Below are 12,766 nucleotides of genomic sequence, written 5' to 3' on the forward strand. Positions count from 1 at the left end.
TTTTCCCCTTCTGGATCATGTCCAGGAAGAGCTCTTTGGTGCAAGTTCAGCTGCCCTACAGCAGACCTCTCACCCTGAAGCTGAACAAAATAGCTCTATCCACGTGAACGCTGAAAGCCTGCAGCTGCTCAAGCAGTGCTGAATTCACAGAAGGAGCCATCATCACCCACCCTGCGCCAGCGAGATTTCTTATTGAGTCTTTCTCATTTGAATTTCATCAGGATTTGAGACCTCTGGAAGATGCTTATCATCCCACAGCTTTACCTCTAAGTTTACCTGCATGTGGAGATAGTGATCATACTCCCTTCTGATACAAGTCTAGGAGTCTCATTCTGGTCTTTGGTGTGTCCAAGTACATACTAGCTTTCTGGTGGATTAGAGGACATGTCCTTCAATTTTCCTTGACAGAGCAGTCAGTTTACTTCCTGTTAGGGGTTATAAACTTGTGTGCCATTCTCGAAGGAAAGTTCCATGTATCCAGGACTGTCAATTTCCATGCAGGTTCCACCATGTATATTTTTGAGTGTTTGGCACATGGCATTCTAAGGTAAAGGTATTATAGTTTTGTTGAAGTGGCACTCGGGGGGACCCCATGGGGGAGTGTAGGGTTTATGCCCTGTGTTGAGCACATAGGTTGCAGGTCGATGGACTTGGATCTGGGCACACTAGGTGGTTTCTGGCATTTGTGGAATGCTCCTCTATAAGCTTCTTTCTGGGGTTTACTGCTGTTGTATATGCTTGTAGTTCTCTGCTGACTGCTTGAATTATGCTCAGGAAATGTCTTCGGTTTTGATTCCATTCATCTGAATGAAAATTGAGTCAATTCTCATCTCAGGATCCTACAGATCTGAACCTCCCTAGAGATGCTGGGGCACAGGAACTTCTTCTCTGGTTGCTATAGTTTTCTCTCCAGTCAGTGCTTATTAGTCAACCCAGGGATCTAAGTCTGTATGATTGAAGGGGGTTGCATCTGCTTTCTGTTTCTATTGGTGTGGGTGCACAGGGTCCAGGGCCCAGGGCTGTCACTGACTGCTACAGAATGCTGAGCATGGACTCTTCTCTGCCAGGGTTTGTTGTTGTGGCACCATTCAGAGGTTAGGTGGTTGTCTGTCACTGGGGGACCTGTGAATGCAAACTTTCTGTCTGTGGCACAAAAGCCTCCACCTGGTTGCTATAGATTACCAGGATTTAACCCATTCCTGTGATTTAGTAGGCTATCAGTTGGCCCATCTTTCCTTGAGCTCCTGCAGAGGTGGTGGAGAGGTTAGCACTCTCTGGTTAGGTTTAGCACTCTCTGGAAGTGACAGCTCTTGGGTCAACTTCACCTGACACTCTTTGTTCTTGTTAGCCTTTAGTTAGTGGTGATTCTCTCTATAAGTTTCTTCTAGATGAATAACCAAGGCAACTCTTTTCAGAGACATTCTCTATGACTCTATTTGTTTCTATCTTTAAGGGGAGGAGAACTGAATTGATTTAATTTCTTCTAGGGAGGCTGACTAACTGTGGACTCTACAAAATGGCTGCCCTACCCAGCGCTGTCTTGACTTCATTGTGTGATTTCCATCACTGTCTTTGCAGCCCCTGTCCCATTTTAACTTGGACTACCTTTCTTTCCAATTGTTTTTAAGAAAGTAAGCTCATGGGCTTTCGTTCTCCCTTTTTCTGTCTTTCTTCCCTCTCCCTACCTGTACCAACTCTGGTCAGGGTTCTGGGTCAAGGAATTTCCTCATTTGTTTTCTGCTCCAGTAATCACATTCCAAGTCATCCCAAATCACAAGCTGTCCAATATTGAGTTTTAGAGTGTTAAATTACTCTGTCACTATCTCTCTGGTCAGCTGTTTCATCATGGCTTTGTTTCTATACTATGGTATAATTGTGGGTACTGCCTAGATTCACACTGCCATCTTCTGAACTCCAAAAATTTTTTTTTGACCAATTCAACTTGTTGAATCATTTCCCCAATTCTTTCTTCCATTAGTTATATCACTTTAGGGAAAAGAAAAATAAAAATCATGATCATTTCAATAGATGCAGAAAAAAGCATTTCTTCCCTTTTAAACATACACTTGAGATATATCTTATGTAGTATTTTGACCTCATTTCTTCACTTAAAATGTATCTGAAAAAATTCCAAATAACACTGTTTTCCAATTCTTTAGATGCCTTTTTACTATTCATTTTTATGAATGTATTCTCTAAACATTATCTCCTAATAAGAAAATAAAAGTTATTTACATATTTTGCCAATACCAATCCATTCTACAGTAATTAAGCCTAAATGTTTACATGTGTCTGTGAAGGATAAATGTTCAGAAATGTAAGTTGAAGATCAATGTCAGTGTGAATACCAGCATGTGCATGGTATTTTATCAGTACTTTACCAAGTTCTAATTCATGTACAATAAAAGTGTACAAGAAAATGACTTTCTGTAGGCATAAATGTGCAATATTTCTATCAAATCATGAGATACTTAAAAATGAGCACATTTCCATAGGTGATATTAATGTTGGTGACATTGCCTAACATTTCATCATAATAAAAGAGAGTCTGCTTCTTTGTACTTTTAAAAATAATAACTTTACTGTTTTTCAAGCCCCACAAACTATTTCCTCACCTGCCTTCCAGTCTTTCTTTGTTGCTGGATCCCAAAACCTATATCATGTATTTTTGGGTTTTGTTATAGCAGCATCACAACACTAGTAACTATTCCTATTTCAGTTATTTATAACTCCACAAACATCACCCCCTAACCTAGGAACACAAACAATGATGATCTTTTGTTATTATTGTTGCTTGTGATTCGTGAGTTGGGCAACATTTCATCTGTTATATATTGTCACTTCTCCATGTGAATTTGGCTGGGCAGGTCACCAGAGCTGACATCACAAGCTGTGTTATGACTTGACCTTTTAACTCTCTCTGTGCTCTTTAATTCTTTAGGTCTTCTCTCTTTATGTACACTCTCATTTTAAGGATGGCTTGTGGGGGATTCTGTGAAGGCTGGTATTCTCTTTTTTCTAAAAACATAAAGAACAATTTTTAGTGATTCTTAATACTTAGACTTGAGAAATAAAGAACTCCATGTCTGATATCCTATTAAATGAAGCAGGTACAAAGTCTTCAAAACATAAGAGAATAGAGAAACAGAATCAATCTTTTGAATGTAGGAATGACAATGTCACATTGAAAAGAAGAATTCATGAAAAGAAGGGAGAAATGTGTGTCACAAAGAGCACCTTTTGAATTCCATTGGCCAAATTAAGCCACAAAACAACCACAGATGCAAGGGTGCAGGATTTGTGCTCTGCCCTTAGATGAGAATAGCTATAAAGAAAAGTGGGAATATCTTTTCTTTTCCCTTCCTTCCTTCCTTCCTTCCTTCCTTCCTTCCTTCCTTCCTTCCTTCCTTCCTTCCTTCCTTCCTTCCTTCCTTCCTTCCTTCTTTTATTCTTGGTTCCTGCTAACAGGTTCCTTACAAAGAAAACTCCATGAGTCATACCATTTTCAAAATTTGTCTATGATCCTTTGAGTGGTAGTATCTTAGTCTATTTTATTCTATAATAACTGAATACCAGGGACTCAGTAACTTATACAAAATAGCATGTTATTCAACCCAATTCTGAGATCAGAGATGTGAAAGATCAAGCAGCTGCATTTAGTGAGGTCCTTCTTAATTCCGTGGGCTCTCTGTATTGTGACACAGAACAAACTTTCTAACTTGGGTCTCTCTTCCTATTATTATAGTGCCCTACCCTCATGACCTCATCTAACCACCTCCCAAAACCCTCACAGCAAAATACTATAAACATCAACTCTGAGGATTAAATTCAACCTAATTTAAAGAGACTACAAATTCCTAGACCATAGCTGGCAGTTTTTCTGAATATGAAATGCTGAGGTTATGGGTTATTCCATTAAAATTTTGACAATTTTTTTTTCTTTTTTGACATTTCCTGGCTGATGTAAAGGCAGCAGAGCACATCAAAGGCTTAGCGGGGATGTTCTGCTCTTCCATGCCCTTCCTTTTCTAAGTCGTTTCTTCCATGGTTCAGGTTAGCTCTATGCTTTCTGGAACTTTGTTTTTACTTTAGTTCCTAAATTCACATGTGATTCTGAAGTTAGCCATACTTCATTGCTCTATGACTATCATGTGTTGGTTTTCTTTAGTCCAGGATGAAAGGTTTTAGGAAAACACTGCTGAGTGGCAGCACCACACCTGTGCTTCACATCAGGTCATGGTCTCTTTCCTAGTGACTTTGAGCTTATTTATTTCAAATGTTGGGTGACAGAATGAGTAAGCATCCAGCTCCATTAGACGTAGAGGTGTGACATTGAGGTAATGAGACCACAGGTACAAAATGGTCTCCATTGCTTACTATTCTTATCTATGTATGGGTATGTCTTTTCTTCCTTCTTAACTTTCATTTTATTATATATATTTTTCATTTTAGATGGATGCTTGATCCTATGAATAAATCTATTGCTTTTTCATTTCCAGGTAAAAGGAACTCTGTTCAAGATGCCAGAACCATGAGTAAAACCTAGCTTAAAGTTCTTAAAATAAAAGTCACATTAGTTTTGAGGAAGGAAGCAGGTCATAGCAGATAACTCACTCTAAAAGACACAACCATATCTACCACCATTCCACCTTGGACCATGAATTACAAACTTAGCTATAAATTAATTTTTGGATTATCTTTAGATAAACAGAACCTCTAGGATTGTTTCTGTTATCCTTTCATTTGGTTCATTTATAATAAAATTGTGGTAGAAATTCCTTTCTCTGAACAGTTGAACATATTACCTAATCAAATAAGATGCTTACAGTTCTGTATGGTTATAGGAAAGACCTGTAACTTTGATGCCCATTTCTCAGTTTGAATGGAAAATTAATGTATCTACCCAGATGTAGACTAAATGACAAGTGTATTAAACTATGTCATAAACTGTATTTATTGAAATCTTAGTGCCAGGAAAAAGAAGAGTAGAAAATAATATATTGGTGCAACATAATTATTCTTCTGCAAAGAAAATAGCAAACTAGATAATACTATTAATTATAGTATTACAACATTAATTATAGTGCATTATAGGTATTGATTATACAGCATGGCTAATTAAATTTTAACAAAAGGCAAAATTAGAGATCAAGTGAAATATAAGACAAAAAGGAGAATAAGAAAAACAAATAACAAGATGTTTATTAAGCCCAGCCAACCTAGAATTGCTTTCCCCTAGGCCTGCTTTAGCCTAGAAGAATATAATTAGACCATGGCTACCAGAATGTAGAGCTGGCTAGAAACTCCCCCAGGAGACAGAACAAAGAGGTGTCTGTTAAAGAAACACAGAGAGATGCTGCTTTTTTAGTAATTAGCATCCTTTACACATATGCCAATATTTTCTCTTTTATTGCCAGGACTGTTGAAAATGTACTGCCCTGAACACATTTTAAGCCATTATATTTGTTGGTTTTCTATTCTTTCTTTTTACTAGTATGTTTTTAATTTCTGTTATTATTTGAAAAATAATACACATTTTAAATATGTAGATTTAAGTATATTTTTCCTATGCAAAATCACCACATTTACGAAGCTAAAAAATATTTCTCCTAATCTTAAATATTTTCTTGGACCATTTTGCAGGCAATACAATGAGATAATGACTTCTCATTTCTATCATTAAATATTAGCTTTGTCTCCACTTGAATTTCTATTAACTAAATTTTATAGAATTTATTATTATGTTTTGTCTTCTGCTGAACATAAGTTATATTTTAGATTTGTCTCCAAGTTGTTCATGAATCACTTCTGTTTTTCTTGCTGGGTAGTACGCTTTAATTCCATCTTACTGTCTAATTCTCAGATGAGTCAAAGTAACACAACTGGTAATGATAGTGGCCTGGGAAATCAGGTGAATGGGTCACTCAGCACCCTGATAGGCAAATAGGGCTCAATCCCACAGAGAAGTTGGGACCTCAGCCCAGAAACAAGATGGACGCCTGATTGTTAAAATTTCACTGGTGGTAATCTGAAAAACTATTATTTTTGGAAAAAAAAAATTCCTGTAGGGAAATGAATCAGATGTTTGAAAATTAGGGAGAGGTATTCTCATAATGGAGCTATTTTCTCATTTCTAAGCTCTGTTGGCTCCCTGCAGAAAAATAGTGAGTAGAAGGTAACAAACATGTTGTTAAAGGTCAAGTTGCTTAGCACTTCATCAAGTTGCTGAAGCTGGCTTTGAACTCAAATTCTCTTGCCTCAGTCTTCAAAGCTGCTCGGATTACAAGCTTGCACCACTGCTCCTGACAAAAATGTACAATTTAGTAAGCTTGGACACATGTAGATGGCCATTAAAAGACCATCACCATCTAAAGAGTGACATGGGCCTCAGTCCCCAAAACTTCCTTGTCCCTGGGTAACTTCTTTCCAATCATTCGACACATCCTCCCTCCATAGACAACCAATGGTCTGTGAACTCAAGGAGTCTGAACTCTTATTAAATCTAACTTCTTTCCCCCATCATATTTATTTTATTATTTGTCATGTTGGTGTTTGCGCCAGAGGAACATTCCTTTGTGTTACTGAATGCTATTCCATTGTACTTAAAGACCAGCTTATTGTTATCCATTCATCTGCTGAAGCAAATTTGTGTTCTTTCCACTTTGGGAATATTACAAATAGAGCTGTTTCATACATCTGTGTACAAAACTGGGTAACTTGGATACTTTTGAAATTAATTGAGAGTGTTTTATGGCATGGGATATTCTCTACCTTGGCAAATGAATGTTCACTTCAGAAAGAAAGAAAAATTTAATATTTTGATCAAAGTGTTGGATAAATATCAATTATATAAAATTGGTTCAGCTCCAATGAATTTTTATCAATTTTAATCAATTATTGACAGTGGGGATTTTGATGCTTTTGATTATAATTTTCTGTCTGTGCCTCCTCGTAGTGGTTTTATCAGCTTTCTTCCCATATTTCAGCTCTGTGATTAGGGACATACATATTTGAAATTGTTAGGTCATCCTGATTCATTGAGTACTATTTCTGGGCGATATGACCTTCTGTTGCCTTTGGTAATATTCTTTTTCCTGAAGTATATGTTTCATGTTATTAAAATAGACACAGATGTTATCATGTTATCATTTGATTTGTGTTAACATTATATGTATTTCTATTCTTTCATTATTAATTTGATTATTAATTTTTTTATAGAAAAACAATACCCCATTGTGTGCTGTTAGTACCTTCCTTGAAAATAAATAGACCAAAAGTGTCTGAAAAATATTTTTGTTTTTGGTACCAGGAATTGAACCCAGGGATACTTAGCCACTGAGCCACATCCCCAGCCCTTATTTCTATTTTATTTAGAGAGAAGGTCTCACTGAGTTGCTTAGGCCCTTGCAAAGTTGCTGAGGCTGGCTTTGAATTTGTGATCCTCCTGCCTTAGCCTCCTGAGTAGCTGGGATTACAGGTATGTGCCACCCTGCTGGGCTTGGAATTCTTTTTGTGTTCACTATGAAAGAATGGACATTTTTTTAAGCTGTCTGTTTTATCTCAACTCCCTAAGGTCTCCCTCCCAGTGATGGGAACAAAGCCCTTAAAGCTGTTCCAGGAATCAGCCCCAAACAGAGAGTAAAAGAGTAAATTGAGCCAGATAGCCAGTTAGTGCTCAAACAGTAGGATTACCAGAAACTATTGACCAGAATCTACGCCCTGTTGTAAAACATTGTGAAACATGTTGTATGTTATCAGCAAACCCAGACCCCCTTTGGAATTTCCTGGCAGCTTTGTTCCCCTTTTTTCCTTTTTTCCCCCTTTTTCCCCCTTTCATGTGCGACCCCTCCCGATGTGTGGTCTCTGCCTTTATAAACCTACAAGATTTTCTGCTAGGGACTCGACTCCTGGACTCCTGCGTGAGTCATGAGTCGGGTCCCAGCATGCTGGAATAAACACCTCTTGCGGTTTGCATCAAGTGACGCCTCCTGCGGTTGATTGGGGTTGCCGTCGATCCGTGGGACAGAGTTGGGGTTTCCTTTTTGGGGGCCTTACAACTACTCTCTCCCATAGAGCTATGGGTCTCTTTTTATGCCAGTATCATGCTTTTTTTAAATTAATATATATTTGTAGCAGATTTTGAATACTACTCTATTTTTTTTTCTTTCAGTGTTCTAGTCTGGCTTTGATAGAAGGATAACGGTGCCTTCTAAAAATCAGTTTGTAAATACTCCATCTCAACAATTCTTTTGAGAAAAAAATAAAATTTGAAAAGTATCAATAATTTTTTTATATTTAAAGAATTCAATAGTGTGGCTATCAGGTCTAGGGTTTTCTATTTTGGAAGACATTTTACTACTGACTCAGTCTCCATAATTGCTAATGATCTGGTCAGATTTTCTATTTCTTCATGATTTAGTCTTGGTATATGGTTTCTAGGAATTATACATTTTTTTCTAGATTATTCAATTTTTTTGGTAAATACTTGTGCATAGTAGCCTTTTGTTACCCTTTATATTTCCATGCTACAATGTCTGCTTTTATTTATTTGTGAATCTCACTTTTTCTTAGTGTAGTTCAAGGTTTCTCTGTTCTGTTTTCCTTTTCAAAAAATCAACTTCTGGTTTGTTGATCATTTTATTGTTTTCAGGCCTATACATTATTTCCTTTTTGATCTTTAATGCTATATTTCTGCCATCTTTGGACTTAATTGTTCTTGCTTTAATTCCTTTTACATGTCATGTTAGGCTGTCAGACCTTTCTTCCTTTTCTTTCTTTTTTTTTTTTTTTTAATATTGGTCTTCATGGCTATAAACTGTTTTCTTATACCTGCAGTTGCTGCAATCTGTTAGTTTTGGTAGATTGTATGTCCATTTTGTTATTTTAAAAACATTCTCAGGGGTTAGGGAGATAGCTCAGTTGGTAGAGTGCTTGCCTTGCAAGCCTAAGGCCCTGGGTTCAATACCCAACACCGCAAAAAAAATAAATTCAAATTTCCCTTTTTTTGGTCTTCCTTGATTTGTTTAGGATAATGTTAGGTATTCCATTTATTTTTAAGTTATCTAAAATTTCTTAACTTATTGATTTCTAGTTTTATACCATTTTGGTCAGAGTAAATACCTGATATGATTTATATCTTTAATTTTGTAGGACTTGTTTTGTGGCCAAACACATGATCTATAATGGAGAATGTTCTTCATACACTTGAGAAGAACATACATTCTGATGGAATATTATGTATATATTTGTTAGATCCATTTGTTCTAGTGTAGCTTAACTCTGATGTTTCAGTATTGATTTTTTGTCTGTATGATGTATCTATTGTTGAAACTATAGTACTGAAAACCCCAGTTTTTTTTTTTGTAGGTGGACACAATACTTTTGTTTTATTTATTTAATTTTTATGTGTTGCATCTTGCATTCTACCTCTCCTTTCAAAATTTTTCTTCAATGTTGGCGATGTATATATTCATAATTGTTACAGTGTCATATTGAATTGACCCTTTTATCATTATATAATGACTTTCTAGTTTCCTTGGACAGTTTATTTTTCTTGATATAAGTATATACACCAAAACTCTTTGTTTTCCCTTTGCACACATTCTAGGTGGATAAATATTTTATTTTGATTTTCATTAAAAAAAATCACAATTTTACTCTCCCCTTTCCCACATTTTATGTTTTTGATGTTGTAATTTAAATCATTTATATGTCATAAATCCTTTAACAAATTTCTGGAGTTTTTAAAATAATTTCAACTGCTCTGCAAAATTTTATTTTAGTAATTATTGTTTTTCTGATTTTTTTTTTTTTTTTGTTAAATTATTGATACATACACTGAAGCTTCCTGAGCTCCCTTAAAGCAAGTATTGTGAATTGTGTGCCCGGTAGGTCCTAGGCCTTTATTTCCTTGGAGTCATGTACTGGAAAATTACTGAGTTCTTTTGTGGAGGTGTGTCTTCTTGGTTTTCATGTGCTGCTGAATTTGCTTTGCATTTGCCTTGCATTTGCTGGAGCACTCACCTCTCCCAGACCTCACATGCTGCTTTCCGTGGGGAAAGACACTTTCCTATGTGGGGTGCTAGGGCACTATTGGGTCGGCTGAAACTGTTGTGACGACCATGGGTGCACAGTGGTATTGACTCTACTTCCCTCTCTCAGCTGAAGTTGATTTTGAGGAAGATTGCAGGGACCTTCAGTGACTAACACGGTGGAACTCTGCAGTGGTGGTGATTAGGGTCTTTAGTGGTGATGGCTGCTGACATCATTCCAGCCTCTTTGTCTGCTATTAAGGATGTTATGACAGAGAGAAGCCCTTTTGGCACACAGTCTGGATTCAAGGACTACTCTTGGTGGTATGAATATTAGATGAGTGGTGTTCTTGGGAAGCCTTGCAATGGAGGCCAGAAGCACAAGCTGGTGTAGACTACTATAGGTATGCATTCTTAGGAGGTAGTAACAGTGATACCTGGGACCACAGACTCCCATTGCCCATTGGTAATGGTATGGGAGACACAGAGCTTTTGAAGCAAGCAAAGAGTCTGAGAGAACAGGTAAAATGTCTCAGGATTCAAGTAGGGATTCCATTTCTATGTCGGCTAAGCTCATGGCTGGGCCACAAAACACACACAAAAATATATTGCTTTCAAGCTGGGTGCAGTGGCACACACCATAATTCCAGGGGCTCAGGAGGCTGAGGCAGGAGGATCAAGAGTTCAAAGCCAACATCAGCAGCTTAGCGAGGCTCTATGCAACTCAGTGAGACCCTGTCTGTAAATAAAATATAAAAAAAGGGCTAGGGATGTGACTCAGTGGTTAAGAGCCTCTGAGTTCATTACTTGGTACAAATATAGATAGATAGGTAGATAGATAGATAGATAGATAGATAGATATTGCTTCCAAAATCCAGGGTTTTTTTTTGTTTGTTTGTTTGTTTTACTAAAATTATAACCTTATATTTGGAGTCAGGGTATAGGTCTATGAAATTGAAATATGGAGGTCAGGAAGATGGCAGTAGGATTTCATTTTATTAACAGTCATAAAGATGAGTATATAAAATCTCATATTGGTGGCAACAAGAAGAATGAGTGACTTTGATTGAGTAGGTAGATGGTGCAACTTCACTGCTGGCTTCGTAGAAAGTACCACATGTGACCTGTGACTCATGTGACCTGTGACTCAGACACTAATGTCATGGAGAAGACAGAAAACCATCTTTTGCTGCCAAATCACTCAAACTGTACAGAAAATTATAACAGACATTCTGAAGATTGTTTTTATTTGCCTTTTGTGGCAAACTTTATTAGTACCTTGATAAAATGCATATCCATCAAACTGCTCTGACAGACAAGGAATTCTGTGACAATTGTTATAACTCACTGAACATCAGTTATTAATTAATTGTACATTGGTTAAACATTAAAAAATTATCAGATATCTTTCTTCTCCAATCTTGCTGTTTTATTTGCCTTTCTGTATATGACTTGGATATGTCTATTTTTTTAGAGATCTGAACAATACTCCATTTCTCTGTAATCATGCTTTTAACCTAAGTATCTTTAGAATGCACAAGAGCTCTCCAGAGTTTCCTCATGGCTGTCTTCATTTCTTTGTTTCGTAGGGTGTAAATAAGTGGATTTAAGATAGGAGTGATAATTGTGTAGAATACAGCAAGGAACTTATCCACAGAGTGGTTGTTGAAGGGCCAGACATAGATGAAGATGCATGGACCAAAGAAGATTATCACCACTGTGATGTGAGCTGTCAAAGTGGACCGGGCTTTGGATTGCCCAGTAGAAGAGCGCCTCCTAATGGTTGTAAGGATTAAACTGTAGGAGATAAGCAAAATGAGGAAACAACTCATGGAGATCATGCCACTGTTAGCAACAATGACCACCTGTACAAAATAAGTGTCTGTGCATGCAAGTTTGCTAACCAGAGGGAGATCACAGAAAATGCTGTCCACCACATTGGGACCACAGAAAGGCAAATTTACTGCAAAGGGTAACTGAAGTCCTACGTGAAGGAGACCTGAGCACCATGACATCACTACAAGCGAAATACACAGTTTTTTGTTCATGATGGTCATGTAGTGTAGGGGCTTACAAATGGCCACATATCTGTCAAAGGCCATGGAAACCAATAGTACTGTTTCAGTTGCACCCAGTAAGTGGAGAAGAAATATCTGAGTGAAGCAACCAACAAAAGAAATAGTCTTCTTGTGTTTTATCAAGTTTATAATCATTTTAGGGGTGGCAAAGGAAGCAAGAGACATATCCACAAAGGAGAGATTCCCAAGGAGGAAGTACATGGGGGTGTTCAGGTTTGGGGTTAAAAACACAGTAAGTATAATGAGAAGATTCCCTAAAACTGTTACCAAATAAATAATTGAGAACAGTGCAAAGAGAAGAAAGTCTATATCCTTAAAGCTGGTCAGTCCCACCAAAATGAATTCTGATACTTGAGATTGATTTAATAGTTGCATGGTTTTGACCTTATTGCTTGCTCACAGATGACCTGTAGAGAGTAAAAGCAATCAATTATACCACAAAGGTTGCTATGTTCTTTCAACAACACGAGGAAAAGTGAACACTTGATCATTGTTGGTGGGAATGTAAATTAATACAGCCAATATGATAAAAAAAATGTGGAGGTTTTTCAAAAATTTATCAAAACTACACCATGATCCAGCTATTCCACTACTGGATGTTTAGCCAAAGGAAATAAAATCAATAAGTCAAAGAGACATCTGTACTCCTATACTTAT

At 37.0% G+C, this 12,766-nt stretch overlaps 1 protein-coding gene across 1 annotated transcript; it reads right to left on the reverse strand.

Moving 5' to 3' along the window:
• Positions 1 to 11,548: 11,548 nt before the first annotated feature.
• On the reverse strand, positions 11,549 to 12,484 carry LOC306653399 (olfactory receptor 4K17; the record flags this gene model as incomplete). Its single annotated transcript, XM_079126405.1, has 1 exon — positions 11,549 to 12,484. The coding sequence occupies one exon, from the start codon at positions 12,482 to 12,484 to the stop codon at positions 11,549 to 11,551; it is 936 nt and encodes a 311-aa protein (XP_078982531.1).
• Between the last annotated feature and the right edge of the window lie 282 nt (positions 12,485 to 12,766).

This window comes from Sciurus vulgaris (assembly GCF_902686455.1).
Source record: "Sciurus vulgaris genome assembly, chromosome: 2".
In the NCBI taxonomy this organism is placed as follows: domain Eukaryota; kingdom Metazoa; phylum Chordata; class Mammalia; order Rodentia; family Sciuridae; genus Sciurus; species Sciurus vulgaris.